This window comes from Piliocolobus tephrosceles, chromosome 10, assembly GCF_002776525.5.
Source record: "Piliocolobus tephrosceles isolate RC106 chromosome 10, ASM277652v3, whole genome shotgun sequence".
In the NCBI taxonomy this organism is placed as follows: Eukaryota; Metazoa; Chordata; class Mammalia; order Primates; family Cercopithecidae; genus Piliocolobus; species Piliocolobus tephrosceles.
The window spans coordinates 78,047,998-78,069,372 of NC_045443.1; the positions used below are offsets into that span (position 1 = coordinate 78,047,998).

A 21,375-nucleotide genomic window follows, 5' to 3' on the forward strand; every position below is an offset into this window, starting at 1 on the left:
CAATCATATATTGGGTCCTATTGTCAAAGGAGTGAATAATGGGAGAATTTAAGACTTTAAGACTTTTTAACCAGAGAAGTGAAGGAAAGTTTGGAGGAGCTAAGGTATTCTTTAAATTTCATTCTATTTTTTATGCTAGAACTTTAAATCTGTATTTAAAGAATGGCATAAATTTACTATTATGGTAACATTTTATTCATGTATCTAATGATTGATTCCCTTAAAAATGTAATTCAAAATATAAATATTTTGGTGAAATCTTATGCTTACAATTTCCATTGTAATCTAAACTCTACAGCATGTTAAAGTTTTACTTGGATTTACAAAACGATGCATATATGTGTTTAGATATTTAAACGTAATCACTACTCTAATAATCAAATGCCATCAAGCAGGACAAGGACAACTGGTTGTATCAGTGACCTATTGATTTATATCATTTTTTATTCACCAGCAAGTAGATACAAATCAACAGCTCATCTTGCCTAATATTCCATAAGAGATGCCAGTACAGGATGTAAATATAATTAAGAATGAAACTAGACAATTTTAGTAGGTGTAGCTGAACCACACAGATTATGTAAGCAAAGTAATTTTCGCAAATCCCCAGTGTCCTCTTTAAATATGATAGGTTGTCAACATACAGCTATGAGCAAATGATAACGTGGTATTAGCAATAAACTAGGAAGGCTGAAGATATATATTCTACTGTAATCAAGTGATGTTGTAATATAATAAATCTTACAACAAAGTCACTATGACCCAATGTAATGATTTGCATAATCATTGCTGAGCTGCATGGTAAGCAGGCTCATATGGAAGGCACTTTACAAAAGCAGATTTCCATACTGGGGCTGGAAGTGTACTGTAGCACTCAAAGAAATCTCCTTTGTTTGGGATGCCAAGAACAGATGGGAATAGATGTAGCGATGATACTGTAGTGGCCCTCACTTTCCACCTACATATTCACACAGTTTCACCTCAGAAAGAATGTCTGGTATCTCAATTTCCCCCTACTCCCAAAATTTGTTCAACAGCACTTCCAGTTGAAAGTTCATGAACACTTTTCCCAGGAGCAAAAGACAGAGGCCATCTGTGAATGGGTTCTCGGTTTCAATTTCTTTGGAAGCTATGGTAAAGGAAAGAGAACTACAGAGGGAGGCAGGAAAGAAAGCAAAATAACTAGTGTTCAGATAGAAACAGGAAAAACTGAAGTCTGGGGAAGAGACAGAGGAGGACCAGCGTATGGTCTGAGAGATGTGTGTTAAGACTGGGACACTTTAGCCCAGGCTTTATAACTAGGTTAACATGTCAATGTGTGTTTTCCTCTGCCCTTGGCCATTCTCGAGAATGGTGCTCCCAGAGTTAGGACTTGGAAAGGCTAGAAGATTTTGATGAAGGATAGACTGTGAAAGAGGTAGGAAGAAGTGATATTGCAGCACCGTAATCTGCCACCAACTGTACAAATGAGTTTAGAAATGTTTTCAAGAGGGCCAAAAGTGAAAATACTATGATTTTAGGTATAAGAGGGAGGTTTATAATTAATTTTGAGGAAGGCTCTTCAAAATTTCTCTCCTGTCAACTTGAGATGCCTGCAATTACTTTAACTTAATGACAGCTTTTAACACAACTAGAGATTAAAAGCTATCATACAAATGGTTGCAGTAACATTAGAAACATCAGATTTGTTCCTATGTTGATAGAGCATTTTAATACTAAAGGATATTGTGTCCCTGAAAAAGTGAAATGTGTATACATAAATATATTTGCATATGTGTATATACAGTTATATTTTATATGTATATATTTGTATGTTTATAACATATATAAACATGTGCATTTTATATGTATGTGTCTAGATATGTATATGCATGTATATAAATTCTCCCACTATTCACTCCTTTAGCAATAGGACCCAATATATTGTAATTTTAGAATAATTATCAAACAATATAGAATATGGTGACATGTTTGTATATGCCCATATGTATACATTTGTATATAAACATATACATATATGGGTGTACATACACACATATATGTACACATACACACATATACATATAGGCATATACAAATATATCACCATCAATGCCCAACACATTTTCTTCAGCATAATAAAGCAATTGAGGAGTAATTATAAACTGCACATTTTACATTTTTTTCCCCCAGAGCTTATATGGGTAAATAAAGAAAACCTGTTCAAGGACATTGATAAGCACTAAGATGTCATTATCTCCTGTATAATATGGATAAACTTTAACCTAAAAAATCTACATTTACACTTCAAAATTTTCAAAGCCATTTCACATTCCTTATTTTACAAATAGTCTTCAAAATGACTCTCTGGGGTGTGCAAGAAAATAATGATTATCTCTAATTTATAATTAGGAAACTGAAGATTAGCTAATTTAAGTAGTCTGCTCTACAGGGTACACTATTAGAAAGGACTAAAGTCAAAACAAGTGTTCTAGTCTCTAGGCCTATACGTTGTTTTCATTATTCATACTTACTGCCTTCTTCTATACAAATTTAATGAAATACCTTATCCTCACTAAACTTAATGCTAGAATTATTGAGAAAGTATGCAGATCATCATTTAGGTTTGCATCATCCAGCATTCACAATAGTTAAATCTCAAAGGAAGAAAAAAAGGATTGGTTTGACCTTCTCCATCTCATATGCTATTCTAAAGCTAATTATATCTGCATATACAAATTCACTGGATATAATTGAATAACTGCTGTGTGAGATTAGAATAAAGCATAAAAATATTGATTTGGAAGCAGCATTTAAATTACTTTTTTAGCATGTAGTTCTCCAATACGTGAGATGTAGTAGGCACTTAATAATTGTTGAGTTTATAAAAAGGAGGATTATATTTAGATGGGTAAATACACATGCTTCAGAGTTCAAATGGACCTGAGTTCAAATTCCTTCTCTGCATTTTTGTAGCTGTATGACCTGAAATTTTCTGAGTGAACTTTCTACACTGATAAAGCAGGAATAATACTCAACCCTACTTTATTCATTGCTACTAAATCATATTTCAATTATTCACTGAATCACATATTGGAAGCACTTAAAAATGCATGTTATTTTTATTGTTGTTGATGTTTCATGGTAGTAGATTCTACATTTTCCTGGCTGCTAATCCAGAGGAAAATCTCTTCGCTAATTTAAGGACTGCAATGAAAAGTACTATCCATGGGTAAATGTCGTAATGAAAGTTGACATGTGGAATGAAATTTACACTTTGTTCCATGTATCACAGTGCTTTACAAACCAGCAAACTCTATATTCCAATTAAAGGGCAAAAGTCCAGGCAAGAAGTTTCCTCTCAGAAAAGTCAAAAGTTTGCACATGCATATTCAAAGGTAGAAGCAAAAATAGTAAACAGAATTGACATACTTTCTTCATTTTCATAAGATACAATGGAAATATCTCCAAAACACCTTTGGGCAAACATTTTATCTGGTGCTTTACCATTTTCTGAAATAAATTGGCCTTTACAGGAAGAAAACTTAAATGTGTCTTAGCTTCTTTACATGAAAATCAAGGGGGAAATGTGACCATATAAAGATATACTTTAATAACAGATAATACATAGACATATGTATTAAAAAGAAATATAAAATAATATTTCAAATCCTGGAAAACTGAGATCATATAATGTTAATTTTGTAAATAAGTGATAACAAGATTGTATAGGAATAATCCCAATTATTTATATATAGGTATATATATAATATACAGTATAATATTTAGTATATAATATGTGATATATTATTTATATTACTCTGTGTGGAACCTACTCCTCCCTTACAGGTACTGGCTCTCTGGCCCTGCTCACTAGTGGGTCTGCATTCCCTCCCATACGTACTCAGCACAGAGAAGGGTCAAGTTGCCTCAGTCCTCAGTGCCACCTCCATATCATTCTCTATCCCTCTGCCCTAAAATTGCCAGCTTGAATTCATGCCGTCAAGCATAGGACACACTATTGCTCTTTTTGGAAGTTAATTACCATCCCCTAAGTCACTTTCTCTCATTTCTTGAAGATTTCACTCCGGTATCACTGCTCTTCTCTCATCACTACTTCTGTCATAATTATTGATGATGTCAAAATTCATATAAAATATTGACACATAGCCCTGTCCATCACTTTCTGGACTTCTTCTCTTGCAATGACTTGACTTCCACGTGACCTCATCACTTTCTGCCATGTTCACAACCTAGACCTTTTCACCACCAAGAATTGTAGCCTCTCCACAATCTTGATTGCAGTTATTTCACTATCTGTCCAAATCCTTCTTTCCAGATCACTGGACTCTGACAATTCTTCAACCCTGCTCTGATCTACAGCCCTTTGATTCTATCAAATTTTCCATTTTTCCTAATCCAATCAAGACTTAATTTTTTTTCTTGCTCATCTTGAATTGCATGCCTATTTGTTTCCTTTCCTGTATTGTATATATCCTCAACTCTCAAATTTATCTCTTATAGTCTCAATCTTTTGCTAAATCCCCAAACTTTGTTAAATAAAACCCTCCATGGATTCTTCTCTGTGTTACTGGATGTATATTGCAGAAAAATTCATGATCATGCCAAAATAGCTCACTTTAAACTCATGGCCACTAACCTCAAAAATACAGCCTCCTAATCTATTCAGTCTCCCTTTCTTCTGGGAGATTCTTTCTCCTTCTTTCTCCTCTGGCCTCTAACACTATGTTCCTCATTTTCACCTACATCTGATGGCCTTGTTTATATTTCACTGATAAAACAAAAGCAATTAAAAGAGAACATCCACAAAGTCCCCTACCTGTCTGCATCTGTGTCCATATACTCACTCTTTCTCCTGTGGCTGCGTATGAACTGTCCTAGCCTCTGATAACAGCCAACCCTTTCACTTGGACACTACATGACCTCTCCCTTTGCCTCTCAAGAACATGGGTTGAGGAATTCTCTCTTCTGCATCATGAATTTTTCTCTTTTAGCAGCTAAACAAATCTGTTGTAATTTCTTACATCATAAAAATATCTTGATATTACAGGTCTCTCTCTACTTCTCTATTGTTCTGTGTTTTATTTACATTATAACCCCTTGAAGAATTGTCAACACTTACTATCTTCGATTCCGTTCTCTTATCTCTTCAGCACCCTCAAATAAGACTTGGATACTAAGCAAGCACAACACCAAACCAGCTATTTTCAAGGTCACCAATTAACTACTCAGAAAACTAGCTTCAAGTCTCAGTCCCCAATTCATTTGACCTTTCAGCAGCTCTGACTCTTTCATCTTAGTCTCATCGGTTCTATCTCATCTTCTAGACCTGCAAACAAAATAATTTAGAGCCCAATACTTGAATTCACTATCTCTTCCAAACTCATTTTCTTGGTGATTGTAAGAGTCAGGGTTCTCTAGAGGGACAGAAGTAATAGGACAGATGTATATATGAAGGGTCATTTATTAAGGAGTGTTGACTGAACAATCACAAGGTGAAGTCCCAAAATAGGCCATCTGCAAGCTGAGGAGCAAGGAAGCCATTCCAAGTTCCAAAATCTCAAAAGTAGGGAAGCTGATAGTGCAGCCTTCAGTCTGGCCAAAGGGCCATGGCAAATTACTGGTGCAAGTCCCAGAGTCCAAAAGCTGAAGTAGATGGAGTCTGATGTTCTAGGGCAGGAAGCATCCAGCATTTCCCAGTCCACTGACTCAAATGTTAATCTCCTTTGGCAATACACTCACAGACACCCCCAGACACAGTACTTTGTGTTCTTCAATCCAATCAAGTTGATACTCAGTATTAACCATCACAGTGATGTCATCCAATTTTCACGACTTTAAGTAAGAGATATGAGCTGACTCCTTTCAAATTTATGTCTCTAGTTTGGACTTTTCCTGTATTCTAAAGTCATATATCTAATTGCCTTCGTGGCATTCCTACCTGAATATCTAATAGTGATTTCAAACGTACTATGTCCAATGTGAGTTTTTTATTTTCCCTGTAAATCTGTTCATACTAAAACCTCAAAAGCACAGGCAGTGAAAGCAAAAATAGAAAAATGGGATTATATCAAACTAAAAATCATATGCGCAGCAAAGGAAACAATCAACAGAATGAAGAGACAATCTGCAAAATGGGAGAAAATATTTACAAACTATTTATCAACAAGGGATTCATATCCAAAATATACCAGGAACTCAACTCAATAGCAGAAAAAAAATCCAATTTAAAAATGGCAAATGAGCTGAATGAACATCTCTCAAAAGAAGACATACAAATGGCCAACAGGCACAGGAAAGAATGCTCAACATCACTAATCATCAAGGAAATACAAATCAAAACTGCAATGAAATTCCATCTCTCCCCATTTAGAATGGTTATTATCAAAAAGTCAAAAAACAACAAATGCCAGCAAGAATGCAGAGAAAGTGGAATTACTATATACTATTATACACTATTTAGTTTTCCTCCGAAAACTAAAATACAACCATCATTATGACCCAGCAATCCCACTACTGGGTATATATCCAAAGGAAAGAAAATCAGTATGTCAAAGAGATATCTATGCTTATGCAATAACTGCTGCAGCACTATTCACAATAGCCAAGATAAAGTATCAACCTAAGTATTCATCAACAGATGAATGAATAAAGAAAATATGCTGTATATACACAATGAAATACTATTTAGCTATGTAAAAGAATGAAATCCTGTCATTTGTGGCAACATGGATGAACTTGGAGAACATTATGATAATTCAAATAAGCCAGAAACAGAAAAATAAATACCACATGTTCCCACTTATGTAGAAGCTGAAAAAATTGATCTCATGAAAGTAGAGAGTAGACTAGTGGTTAAAAGCTGGGAAGGGGAAGAGGCGAGAGTAAGAGATTGGTTAATGAATACAAAATTACAGCTAGATAGGAGAAATACATTCTAGTGTCTATAGCTCTGTAGTGTGACTATAATAAACCACAATTTATTGTATATTTTCAAATAGCTACAAGAGCAGATTTTGGATGTTCCCAACACAAAGAAATGATAAATGTTTAAGGAGATAGATATGCTTGTTACCCTGACTTGACTATTACACATTGTATACATGTATCAAAATTGTCACACTGTATTCCACAAAAATGTACAATTATTATATGTCAAAATAATAGGAAAATATGATTAAAAACTGCTCATCCTGGAGTCTTCCCCATCTTCCTTAGGAGTCATTATTAATTTCTGTGTTTCTCTCATACCTCATATCAAATCTATTAGCAAATTCGGTTGGTTTTGCCTTCAGAATGTATCCATATCTGATCACTTCTCACCATCTCCATTGATATCACCCATGCTACCGATATTTCTTGGCTGAATTGTTACAAGAACCCTCTAACTATTCTCCCTCCTTTCACCTTTTAAACTCCCATAGGTTGGTCTATGGAAGCCCGCGTGAAACTGTTAAACCATACACTATGTTCAAAACCTTTCAGTGACGTTCTGTATCATTCAGAGTAAAAACCAAAGTCTTATAATTACTTTTTAGTACCTAAAGCACCAATTATCCTCCCTGCTTTTTCTGGTTATTATCTGTTACTCTTCCCCTTCATTGACTCTACACCAGGCACCTACTGTTCTTAGAACATTCCTGACACCCCTCTCCTTTAAGGTGGTTGGACTTGATTTTCCTTCTACCCACAATTGTTTTCCCCCCAAATCCTGCAGGCCTCACTTCCTTCCTTCTTCAAAACTTTCTTCACATATCACCAGTGATATGTGAAGTTTGGAGATGAGCTTGGAGAACATTATGATAAGTGAAATAAGCCAGGAACAGAAAAATAAATATTGCATATTCTCATGAGGTATTTATTTTTTCTGAATAATCTATTTCTGAACAACTATTTTCTGAAAAGCCTATTTTCTGAAAACTTTCTCTCATAGCCCTTATCACTTTTATAAATTCTATGTAATTTGTATATTTAATATACATTAATAGACAGTGTCTATTTCTCCTAGTGATGAAATAAATGAGGGTAGGAATTTCAGTGTCTTTGGTCAGTGATGAAACCTCAGCTCCTAAAATAGTGCCTGGAACGTAATAGTCACTCACAAATATTGATTGAGTGGAGAATGCGCATATTTTAAAAATCTGTAAAGAAATCAACCAAAATGTTAATGGTCCTTCACTCTGGATAGCGGTATTATAGGTGAATTCTACTTTCTATTACATATTTTTCTAAATTTTCAAAATATTTTACATTCAACATATATTATTTTTAATAAGAAAAGATCCCTTACATATGAACTACATATTTAGGTCTTTCGGCTGAGACTGGAAAGACAGAAATGCTGTAGTATACTGTGTATTTAAGAGACTCAAGATTTTCCACAAGCAAATGTGCCTGGCTTGCACTGCAATTTGGGAAAATCACCTAAAGTGCCTCCTCATTATTCTTTAAAGTAAGATAAACTTGCTGGATTACATTCTAGAGTCCCTGAAAAATTTAAATATATGTTATTTTTTGTGTATTACTATTCTCTGACTACTGAGACAATTTCAATGTAAAAAAGTGAATTTTACCTTTTATTCCCCATTCCTCGAAGCATCTTCCTGTTTGAAATAGATGTCATTCCATTACTACTTTTTCACTTATACACTACCTTTCTTGAAAAGAAATCCACAGATACTGTTCACAATTATATAAACTCAAGTGTCATGCTTTTATGTTCCAGGTAAATAGACCAAGTTTCAGAGCAACTTGATAAATATCCGCAAGGATGTCATAATAGATTTAAGACAGATCTCATGTCCTATGAGTTTACTACAGTGAAATGAACCTTCATATTACCATGTATTTCTTGGGTCAGAATTCCAGACAGTAAATGCCACTAGACTAATGACTAATGCCACAGTTTAAGTAGATAAGTAATTTCTTAGAGGAAGAGTATACATATATCTGCACAACCAATAAATATATGGCAATAACATCATGGAGTGGGTTTAGAGAGCTGGTTCTGGGCTTAACCTGCCTTCGCGGTGTTGAGATCTTGGCAAGTTACTTCACCTTTCTAAGCCTCAATATCTTCATCTATAAAATGCGCATAATATTAGTACCAATTCACAATGTTTTTATAAGAATATTGAATGTAAGATGCTTAGCAAACTGCCTGCTATGAAGACTCAGACTTAAGATCTTTATTAAGTTATGTTATTATTGTAACTATTATTATTATGTAGTCCCTAATGTTTTATTCAAAAGTTAGATATAAATTTTGAGAACCATTTGTTGTGTAGTATATCAGATTGTGAGGATAAATTTAGATGCTAGAAACTTTGAGTATTTAAGATTATCTAGTATTTATGATATTCTAAAATATTAGGTAATTTTACAACCAGCATTTGTTTCATGCTTTGAAAACTAAAACACTGTATCTATGAACACAGTGATGCAATGTTTCTCATTATATCCTTCTAGGGCTATTTATGTCCAAACGAATTTATTGCTACTCAAGGTCCACTACCAGGAACAGTTGGAGATTTTTGGAGAATGGTGTGGGAAACCAGAGCAAAAACATTAGTAATGCTAACACAGTGTTTTGAAAAAGGAAGGGTAAGTTATTTGAAAATGCTTTCACAAATGTTGTTTTACAATTGTGTTAACATATGTGTGACTATTTCACCTAATACTGTGAGTCATCAATAACCTGGACATCTATAAAGTAATTTTAACTTAGTCGTAATAACTGTGATATACATATATATCAATATAACAATGACTGTTATGACCGATGATTTTCTCTGAATGCAGATCAGATGCCATCAGTATTGGCCAGAGGACAACAAGCCAGTTACCGTCTTTGGAGATATAGTGATTACAAAGCTAATGGAGGATGTTCAAATAGATTGGACTATCAGGGATCTGAAAATTGAAAGGGTAAAAAAAGGGGGGGACAAGGGAACCTGATATAAAATATAAAGCATCTAAATGTCTAAAATAAAATTGATTTCTAGAACTATCCGTTTCAAGGACACCTGTGTATTCAACAATGCTTTTGTACTGTCTTCTGAACAGAATTTTAAATCGATATCCAACTTTAGTATCAATGTCACAGTATTTGTTCCAGATCACTCTAGTTAAAGTCTGTGTTAACCAATTAGCATCACATTCTTAGGTTGACAAGAGCAGAAAAAGGAGAGAAAATGCTGAGATTACCAGCTTTATTTTATTTAATGAAGAAACTGTAATATTTGACTTGAGACAGCAATTTCCCAAGTCACTCATCTCCTGAATCCTAATAATTTGATTTCCTTTCTTTCTTTTTTTTTTTTTTTTTTGACATGGAGTCTCACTCTGTCTCCCGGCTGGAGTGCAGTGGTGCAATCTCGGCTCACTGCAAGCTCTGCCTCCCGGGTTCACGCCATTCTCCTGCCTCAGCCTCCCAAGTAGCTGGGACTACAGGCGCCCGCTACCATGCCTGGCTAATTTTTTGTATTTTTAGTAGAGATGACCTTGTTAGCCAAGATGGTCTCGATCTCCTGACCTCATGATCCACCCGCCTGGGCCTCCCAAAGTGCTGGGATTACAGGCGTGAGCCACTGCGCCCTGCCAATAATTTGATTTTCTATTTAATCTGCAGCCAATATAGAAAAGGTAGTATGGGATCTCACTTTATCAGTTTATATAGATCCCTATACACACAGAAGATGATATAAGGATCTTTATACTTTTATATAAGTATATACTGTTATATAAGTGTAACAGACACTTAATACCTGTGTATGGAATAATTTGTGAAAATGTTCATTTAAGTTTTGGGTCAAAATTGTTTCAATACCTGTTGTCTTGAGTGCGACAAAATAGCATGCTATGTTTGAATATTAATGTTCTATATTAACATTTATTTCCAAGCTTTCTTATTGTTTTCATTCATACTGAAAGGCAATTCTCTATTGTAACAGTAAAAATCTCTCTTATAGGAAATAATGAAAACATTTTGTTTTGTTTGGTTAATAGTCATTTTTAAAAGATCACCTTCAAAAACTGGGGCAATTGCCTTCAGCCTTCATTGTGGAACTTAAATAGTTTTGTCATTCATTAATCCGTCCCTTTGTCTAGCATGGGGATTGCATGACTGTTCAACAGTGTAACTTTACTGCCTGGCCAGAGCATGGGGTTCCTGAGAACAGTGCCGCTCTAATTCACTTTGTGAAGCTGGTTCGAGCAAGCAGAGCACATGACACCACACCTATGATTGTTCACTGCAGGTAAGAAAGCGATATTTTTAGAAACATCTATTAAACGCCAGAAATGGCCTTTGAACCCATTGGTCTTTTTATTATTGTAATTCCATTGGTTATTTTTTATGAAATGGTCATGTAAATTTCTTCCAGCTTGCCATCTTCAGAGGTATCACATTTAGCATTTCTGGACTCATTGGTATGATTTATGTTTTCTGACATGATAGAGCTAAATCAGTCTTGGCTTGAGTCTCTTTCGCACATAAAGTTTGGAGATTAGAGGAAAATGTAGCATGATTCTACTTAAATGAGATACTCAGAATAGGTAAATAAATAGAGACAGAAAGTAAAGTTGTGGTTACTAGTGAGGAGGGAGATGAAAAATTATCTAATACCTTCTATTTGGGATGATGGAAAGTTCTGGAAATATATAGTGTTGATATTTGCATAACATTGAGAATATACTTAATGCCACTGAATTGTACATGTAAAATGGGCAAATTGGTAGATTCTCTGTTATTCATCTTTCACCACAATAAAATTTTTTTTAAGTAAAAATAACTTTTAATATTTTTTAACAGGAGTGTACTATAATTAATGTGGTTAAATACTGTACATAAGAAAAGAAATTCATTCAGTTTTTAAACTTTTATTTTAAAAGCCTCAATATGTAGTTTAAATGATTATAAATTTTCTATACATTCCTGGATTTTTAGAATTATAAGACTAATACATAAATGCTTGCTCATTATTAAAAATATATGAACAATGCTTGTATTTATAAAACATGAGAACAAAAAGCAAAAGCCTCATTTTTACCTTCTCAATTTCAAATCCCTTCATATAGGTAAAAAGCTTAATATAATAGTATATACTAAAAACAGTATAACGATTTGCTTCTATGGTCAGTGATTGATTTTATGCTGGCATCATTGATGAGTAAAACCTTTGATGGACAGTAACTGCCTTCAGTTTCTCTGTATCATGCAAATACACTGCCATGGGCACTAAAAGAAAAGTACTTTCTCCTTTTTAGCCTCAAAAAGAGTAGAGTCTCCTCCTTTGTGATTTAAATAGATAAGAGATAAGAAGAAGGTATATTCATATTGTTGACCATCTTTAAATATCATTTGAAAACCATCTACTAAATATTTATCTCCAACTCCAACTTCTCACCTTGACTTCAGACTTCTACATTTAGCTTCCAATTCAACTTGACAGCCTGAATGACTAAAAAGTTCTAGAAATTTGATGTGTACAAAACAGAACTCTTGACTCAATCTCCAAATTCACCCCTGCTCAGTTGTCCCTCTCTTGGTAAAAAGCAAGTCCCTTCTGTTTGAGCCAGAAACTCTGGAGTCATTCTTGATTCTGCTTCCTCTCACATTCCACATCTAACCCACCAGCAAATACTTTCATCCCTGGCTACCCCTCACTCATCACTGTATCACCTCCCTGGTCTCCCCTGATTTTTGAACATTCAAAAATGCTCCCACCTCAGGTCTGTTCTCATTTTGCTGCTTCTGGCTACCATGATCCTCTCCCAGATACCCACATGGTGTGCTCCCTAACCTTATGCGAGTTTCTTTTCAAATATTACATTAGCAGGGAAGGTTTCTCTGCTGACCCTATCCTACCCTATTACCCTCTATCTCCTTAACCTGATTCATCTTTTTTTCAGTATGGGACTTCTTACCACCAGGCACGTTCTTTGTCTGTTTATTTATGTGTCGTTTTCCTCTAGACTATAAACTCTGTAAGTGCAGGGATTTTACATTGTCCACTGCTATGACCCAGGTGCCCAGAACAGTGTTTGACACTCAAAATATATTTGACAATTCAATTGCTGTGTGGCATGTATGTATACATGTTACTATAATCAGTTTTATGTTGTAGGTTCACAATTTCTTAGGTCAAATCATAGGAAATTGCCAATATTTGAATGTTTCTTACTACAGAACTACAAAAATGGCAGTTTCATGTGGTTCAAAGTAATATTTATAAGACTAGATGACCTTTCAAAAAAAATTTTTAGATTAACTTCCTCTATTAACCATTTAGTTTCTTAGGAATCTTGTCTTTCTGATAATAGGAATTTCTGATAATAGGAATTTCTGATAATAGGAATTTCTGAATTGATCTTGTGAGGTTTATCAGTTAACAGTTTCTGTGGAGCATGTGCCTGTCTTTGAGTATTAATATAAGTTTTTTTAATGGAAATAGTTTTTCAATTTTACTATCTATAGGAGGCAAAATAAATTCTTGAGAAAGAACGTGAAAAGGACAATTGCAAGACTATTTTTCAAAATGAAGCAAAGAAAATGCTATATGAGCTAAATATTTGACATTTGCAACATTTAGCATTTCTGCTGATAACTGAATATTTGGTCAATACAGAGTCTCTGGTATTAAGAATTTTCAGTGATTTAAAAAAATCCCTATACTTCAATAACACCCCCTAAAATATTAAGAAATAAGAGATTAAGCTCCACTGATTAAAGAAAGAGAAACTCAAGTATTTGATAGCATATTAATGATAATCATTTGCCCTGTTTAAATAGTCTTGGTAACCATTAAAAATCCAAAGAAATTCCAAAGAAAACCTGCCTCCAAATAAGAGAAGAAACTGTTAGAATGTATTGCTATCATAGCTTATTATCTTTATCCCCATCAAAATGAACAACGCTTTGCTGAATAATTTTCATGTAATTTACTCTTCCTGTAGTGCTGGAGTTGGAAGAACTGGAGTTTTTATAGCTCTGGACCATTTAACACAACATATAAATGACCATGATTTTGTGGATATATATGGACTAGTAGCTGAACTGAGAAGTGAAAGAATGTGCATGGTGCAGAATCTGGTAAGATCTCTAAACCTGCACTGCATTGTAAAGTTCTAGAATTTGTGGCAGCAATCTGGATGGACATGGGCTTGAAGCTGTATTTGCATGGTGGACACCCTCTTTTCCCACATTATAAGCCTTCAGGGGAGGTCTTCGGGAGGGCAGCTGATGGAGTTTATAGGAGAACTAATGCCCACGTGCCATAGTCACCCTCCAGCATTGTTACTGATGGCTCATCTTAACTTGTTATACTGATAGGCATGTAGGAAATAACTCATAAAATTGATTTATCTTTATCGTTTAGCAACTTTGGGATCTCTGGAAATGAACTCAAATCAGTATCTTTTCAATATCATTATCTTTTGAAAAGTTATAACTGGGAAAACAGTTTAAAATATTGACTGTAATGAAGTTCTATAGATTTGACTTCTCCATATTTATCCCTATTGCATACCAGTACTAACAATGATTATTGTAGCAGGCTATCAACTATTAACTGGGAGTTTTTTGTTTGTTGTTTTGGTTTGTAGGCAAAAATATTTACAAAATATATCCAATTTTTATTTTAAAAAATCACACAGTACTTTGGTAATGAAGCTAAAAAGCCTCTATTGAGTGTCTGCTGGGTTCCAGGTGCTATACTAGACCATTCATACGTATTATCTTATTAAATCTTTATTAAATTAATTTCTTTATTTGTAAGGCAAGGCCAGTAAAACCAACCAACAGACTAAATATTACTGGCTCTGCTTTACAAACAGGGAAGCACATATTCCAAGAAGTTAAGTGATATTCCAAGATAATATTACCGAAAAGTGCCAGAGCCAAAATTCAAACCCTAGTCTGCATAACTACAATATACACAATACTCCTATCTGTAGCTTTGGATTGGAATTTGTATGCTATACAAATAGAGATTTTCTTGCAGTAAATATGCAGGCCTGCGGTAACAGTATTTTCCAGGTTACATTCTAGAAAACAGAAGTGGTATCAAAGTAGTTAAAGATTTCAGAAAAAGAGTTCTCTGTTAAAATAAGTATGAGAAAGAAATTAAACTGATTTTTAAACACATAAATGTTTAGGGCCTTAATGCTAATTTCACTGACAATTACAAAGACGGAGCTGTATGGACAACTTTTCCTAAACTTTGATTGTAGAACTCTTCCACCCTTTTTGATCCAAACCTGTAATACCATGTCATGGAACATTAATCCTCCTTAGAAGATGCTGTTCTAGACCAGAGATATCCAAACTTTTTGGACAAATGTCCCTTTTAGGAAAGATGTTTGAGCTTCCACTCTAATACAGATGTATTTACCTTTAAATGTAGATTGTTTAATTATGTCAATTACAAACATAAATAAAATGAGAAATTCAAAAGCATGAGATAAATATTGAATAAGCAATATTTTCAAAACCTTGCTAATTGCTAAGGCTTCTTATTATCATTAGGTGTTTTCAATAAATAAAATACACACTTAGGACAAAGTATTTCTCTTTTGATAGTTGTTTTAAGTATATATTTTAAGTTTTTATGCTTTTTAAAAAAACTGGTCTTGCTTTTTGTCAGATCTGATTACCTTGTTGTTATTTTTACCTCCTAGTATGGTTACAGGAGTATTCCAGGAGTATGATGAATGTGTCAGCCTTGCCAATTTTTTGACATCCATTTGGGCTTGCATGATAAATATTATCTTTAATCCACAGTCTCTTTGTAGGAATCTTCCTTAGCTACTTCAATTCTGTGATAATTAGTTAGGTAAACTAGGTAATATAATGCATATACATTCCCTAGTATACTGAGTTACCAAAAGAGTTAAATGTCACTCTTCCCGCAGGATACTTCAGAAATGGAATATTATACATGACCAGGGCCAGCTTCATGGGTATGCAACATGGGTAGCTTCACAGGTCCTCACACTCAAAAGGGCCCTGAAATTGGTTTAATGTTTGCTGTTACTATTTTGAAAATCTTAAAATTACATTTTGAGACAGGAACTTTATATTTTGTAATGGAACTTTACATTTTGCATTCTCTCTAATCCAAGTTGGGCTAACAAATTAGGTAGCTCATCTTAAGGGGTCTTATGAAGGCTCTAATATCAATCCAACTATTAATCATTATTAAAATTCAATTTCCTTCTCTTTTTTAGTTAAAAATAAAGATAATTAGAAAGCTAACATTTTCCTCCCATGTCCCCAGGTATACACATACACACTGGGATCAGTGCTCTCAATGAAATTAAGGGTTCGCTGTCTTGGGTAGGATGGAGGATGGAACTGATGGTTTCCTTCTAGAGTCTAGAGTCAATCTTCAAACAGTAAAAGTTGAAAAAACTTCTATGCTCTACAACTTTGTAGAAGTGAATTCTGTAAAGAGTGTTCAAGAATGTCTATTAATAATTTTAGCCAAGTTAGTACTCAAAATGTTATAAACTTCATACATTATTCTGTTTAACCAGCCATAACAAATTGTCACAGCTTGGGATGGGGATTTAAGAGTGGGGCGGGGATTCGAAAGGGAAGGTTTTTGAAGTCAGAGAATTAAATTCATAATACAGCTCTGCTAATTGTTGGCTCTGTGACTTTAATTACCTCTCTGAGCTATTTCTCTTTTGTAAAATAGCCCTGTTACACTTTTCACAAACTTATTATCAGTATTAAATAAGAGAAAGTTTGTAAATCACCAACATGGTGCCCAGCAGGCAGTAAATGTCCAGTAAGATTTTTCTGATTCTCTCCTCGCTGAAAATCAGGTACTCGGAAGCCCTCTTTGATCTGTCTTAGTTCCCAGAAGTTAGACTCTTCATTGCTTTTTCCCTGTGACGACAAACAGAAAAATGACCACACCTCACCTCCAATGCTTACAAACCAGCATTGCCTTGCACAAGAGCAGTTTATTTTCTTCTGCACTCCAGAGTGATTGCAGTTTCTTTGAGGAATGTTCCTATCTTGGCACATACTACAGCAGCAACTTCAGCAATATACTGCCACTAAAAGGCACTGAGGGGCATGGCCCTTACCCAGGAGAAAGCTTTGATTTCTTTCACTCAAAAAACAATGCACTGGGCACTGGGCGCGGTAGTTTATGCCTGTAATCCCAGCACTTTGGGAGGCCAAGGTGGGTGGATCACCAGAGGTCAGGAGTTGGAGACCAGCCTGACCAACATGGTGAAACCCTGTCTCCACTAAAAATACAAAATCAGCCAGGCGTGGTGGTGCGTGCCTGTAATCCCAGCTACTCTGGAGGCTGACACAGGAGAACAGGAGAATCGCTTGAAACTGGGAGGCAGAGGTTGCAGTGAGCCAAGACTGTGTCATTGCACTCCAACCTGGGCAACAGAGCGAGACTCTGTTGCAAACAACAACAAAACCAACAACAATACATTGTGGCCCCAGGAAATTTGAAAAGCCTTTCTGAGAGAACTCTCTGTAGTGAACTAATATCCTAAGATACTTTTAGTGTCTCAAGTAAATGGAAATTTACTGGTGTAAACTCGTATAGGGGAAGAAAAAAAAGTTAACATTTTGGGTGTCCAGTTTTTTGTGGGGCATTTTACATATGTTAAATTCTTTAAGTCTTACAATACAGGATTCATGACACACACTCCCACCCCCAGGAGAGGAAATTGTGCATCAGAAGAGTTTAATTCTTAAGGTAATATGGCTCTCTAGGGCAGAGACTGGGATTAAACTTTTTCCACAACAGTATGCTGCTTTCTTGGCAGTAACACATAATGGCAGAGGGACCTTGGAACCTGTAGGATTGTCTCACAGAGCTCAGGCTGCTCTGCTGGCAAAGTTTACACCTATCATTCTTTCCAGTGGAGAAGATGAAATCAGGACAGTCAGAAGTTTCACATATCAAATATGACTTCAAATTCAAATGTGTTTTTTAATACTAGAACTCATAAATTTAAATGATTTCCAGAAAGATTATACTGTGTCAACATATTTCTGCCAATAATGTAATTCATTGTTTCATGTATGTTTGAAAACACACTCTTGGAATTACCTTGAGAAGTAACTTACTAGCAATTTCAACAGAAATTTTATTGCTTTATAACAACACTTCATTTCTTACCAAAATTGAATTCTATAAACTTGATCATCCACCTCATTTACAAAACTTGACACCTAATGACATTTGAATTTTCTTTAAATTACATCTACCCTTAAATGGTAAAGATTGCCTAGCTGTGAAAATTAAATGAGACTAAGTCAACAAACACTTATTATGCAACTACTATGTGCCAGACACTATTATAGGTAATCGGAACATAGCGGTGAATATGACAGAGTTCTGCTCCCATAAAACTGACGTTCCAGTAATGAGATGTTCACGGAAACATTTTGTAATCCACAAAGAAATAGATATTCCTAATAATGATTAATAATTTATGAAGACAATTTCAATAGAGGAGTTCCAAAAGGGTTTGAAGTATAGTAGCAATAGATATTAATATCACCTGTGAGGCCGATCACTTTTGAGAATGTTCTATTTAAATCATTGTCAATTTGATTATATGTCTTAAACATTTGGTGATACTCCTTTAAAGTCAGATATGTTTGTTAGGTATAAATGAGGATGATTTTTTTTTTAGCTTTAACTACTTTTGGTAAGGTCTAAGCTCAGAGATGCTAGTAGGTTATTGAATTATATTGAAAACATTTAAGGGATCCAAATGGTACTGAATTTAGCCCAAACATTCCAATGCAATGTTAGGAGTCCTTGTCCACTACCTGGATGTTTGGGTATTTCAATGACCCATTGCCTTGTATTTACAAAAAAGGACCAAATACTTGACCTTAAGTAGGCCACATATCCAGGTGACTAACAGATTTGTTAAACATATTTTAAATGCGCTGATGGCATATTGATATACTCACAGATTTCAAAAGTAAATTTAGCATTTATATTCCAAAAGTTATTCTAACAAGAAAACTGTAAGATAATTTACTCAATTAGATCTAATAGGAAGAAGGAAACTCATAAACAAATTTAAGTAATACAATTTTCTACTTCTTATAATCACAGTAACAAAGAATGTATTAACACTTGGTGTTTAGTGACAAGTGTCAGAAAAAAACTTGAAGCTTCAAGAAACCACAGGAATTTAGAAAGCCTCATATTTGAAATGGTAGAAAATCATATATATACCATGATACGTTCTGTGTCTATAACTTAGCTATTTATTTGATGAATTCAGTACTGCTTTTAGCTTTAACAATATAACTCTCTTTATAAAACTCTTCATCAATCTATTTGTTTAACCACTCTGTCTTTGGTGTCTAGGCACAGTATATCTTTTTACACCAGTGCATTCTGGATCTCTTATCGAATAAGGGAAGTAATCAGCCCATCTGTTTTGTTAACTATTCAGCACTTCAGAAGATGGACTCTTTGGATGCTATGGAAGGTAAACAGAAACAACAATATGTACCCAACTTACTAGTTTACCACCTACAATAGGAACATAAATTTCAGAATATCCGTATGTTAAAAATGTTTAAGAAGCTAGATTAGTGCACAGATCAGTTTTTTTTCTTTAACTTCTCTCTAATGCAAATTGGGCTAATAATACCCTTTCCATCTACATTATATTTTTATCATGAAACGTTTAAATTTTTAACTGTTAACTTCAATACTCTCTTGTTACATGTTACTTTCTGTTATAGGTGATGTTGAGCTTGAATGGGAAGAAACCACTATGTAAATATTCAGACCAAAGGATACAATTGGAAGAGATTTTTAAATCACAGGGGCCAAAGTTACCCCCTCATTCTTCTGAATTGAAATGTGCAAACTTAAAGAAATATCTATGCTTCCCTCACTGTGCCTTTCTAAATGGACTGAACATTTTAAGACTAGTTCTAGAAAGTAGCTAATACAGAATAATTATATGTTTTGTACAGAATAAATATGTATTTTAAATGCTTAAGAAAAGACATCCCATGTGTTTCTGAAGTCCTGCATATTTTGGAATAAGCCAAATAGAAAATTATTATTATATTAGCATTAATGTTTCATTGTGAAATTTCCCTATGTATTGGATTTAATTTTGAACAAAAGTTGTAAATGTTGATTCAGTAGTGTTGTTTTGGCTTACATGGTGTTGACGTTTCTTGTGGATACTTTCCAGGACTGTCATAATGATCTGTACTTCCATGTACACCCCTGTTTTGAATCCTCTGTTTTATGAGTGCTGAGATATCATCTCATGATCCCGAACAGCTGAACAGTAACCCCCTGACACTGCAGGGATTACTTAGCCTTTATACAACACACAGTAGCTCTTCAGGGACACTTAGGGCTATTTAATTTGCATTGTGATCTTCAGTTTGAGAACCTAAAAAAAATTAAAAGTACAACACATGAAGTTACCGAGTACTATTCTAGCCAACACACAGTTATAAACTTTCATATACAAGTTTTACCCCTGTATTGTATATTCAAATATATAGTTAAATGTATCAGTGTATTTGCCCATTAGATATAGTCAACCTAATATTAACAATTCTGAAGTGTTTCTTCAGCAAAAATGTATCAAAAGAGTAATAAAAAAACTATGTGTACTTCAAGCTTGTAAACCAATGATGTGCTGCTGTGGTGCCAACAGAGACTTCCAAATGGATTATGTTAAATGGCTGTCATTTCATTTCCCAAGGTTGATTTTGAGCGGTATACTTGGTGGAACTGAAAACAAAGAAATTAACCATGTGTAGCAAATTCGAGGTTTCTTTAAAGAAAATATTTCAGTCTCCATCTTACTAAATAGTGACAATGTGGTAAGTTTTGAATTATATGAAGTTATTTTGTAATAGATTTCAATTAAGAGTAATAAAAATAAATAGTATTAATTATTCTCTTCTATGATAAGAATTATATCTTATGCTTATTTCCACTGGAATATACATATAAGAAATGTTATGACCAATAAAATTGAATTTTGATGAATTATCTTGCAGCATAATTTCAGAAGTTCCTATGTAAATAAAAGTTTGATTTTGTATATCCCATTAAGACATAATAATTATACTAATTATCATATACAATATCTAAAATAAAGATATACATACAAGTATATGACATAATTTATGTAATATAATATAAATAAGATAAAATTATTTCTTAAGACATCCATAAGTAATTTTAATGTGGGATTCACTATCCAAGAAATTAAAGCCCTTAGTCTCACAGTCTCTAGAAAAATGTAAAATTTACTTCCTTTTTTTTTCAGAACAAGGAAGTACAAATAAATACAATCCACTACTGTTCCAGCCAATAAGTTTATAGAAAG

General features: G+C 34.2%; 1 protein-coding gene across 1 annotated transcript in view; it reads left to right on the forward strand.

Moving 5' to 3' along the window:
- Nucleotides 1-21,032, forward strand: part of PTPRQ (protein tyrosine phosphatase receptor type Q) — a 212,543-nt gene extending 191,511 nt beyond the window's left edge. The window contains exons 40-45 of the mRNA XM_031936254.1: nucleotides 9,469-9,603; nucleotides 9,802-9,927; nucleotides 11,110-11,258; nucleotides 13,957-14,092; nucleotides 19,371-19,494; nucleotides 19,754-21,032. Coding sequence (XP_031792114.1) covers nucleotides 9,469-9,603; nucleotides 9,802-9,927; nucleotides 11,110-11,258; nucleotides 13,957-14,092; nucleotides 19,371-19,494; nucleotides 19,754-19,791 — 708 coding nt within the window. The 3' untranslated portion in view covers nucleotides 19,792-21,032. The remainder of the gene's footprint in view (nucleotides 1-9,468; nucleotides 9,604-9,801; nucleotides 9,928-11,109; nucleotides 11,259-13,956; nucleotides 14,093-19,370; nucleotides 19,495-19,753) is intronic.
- The last annotated feature ends 343 nt before the right edge of the window (nucleotides 21,033-21,375 follow it).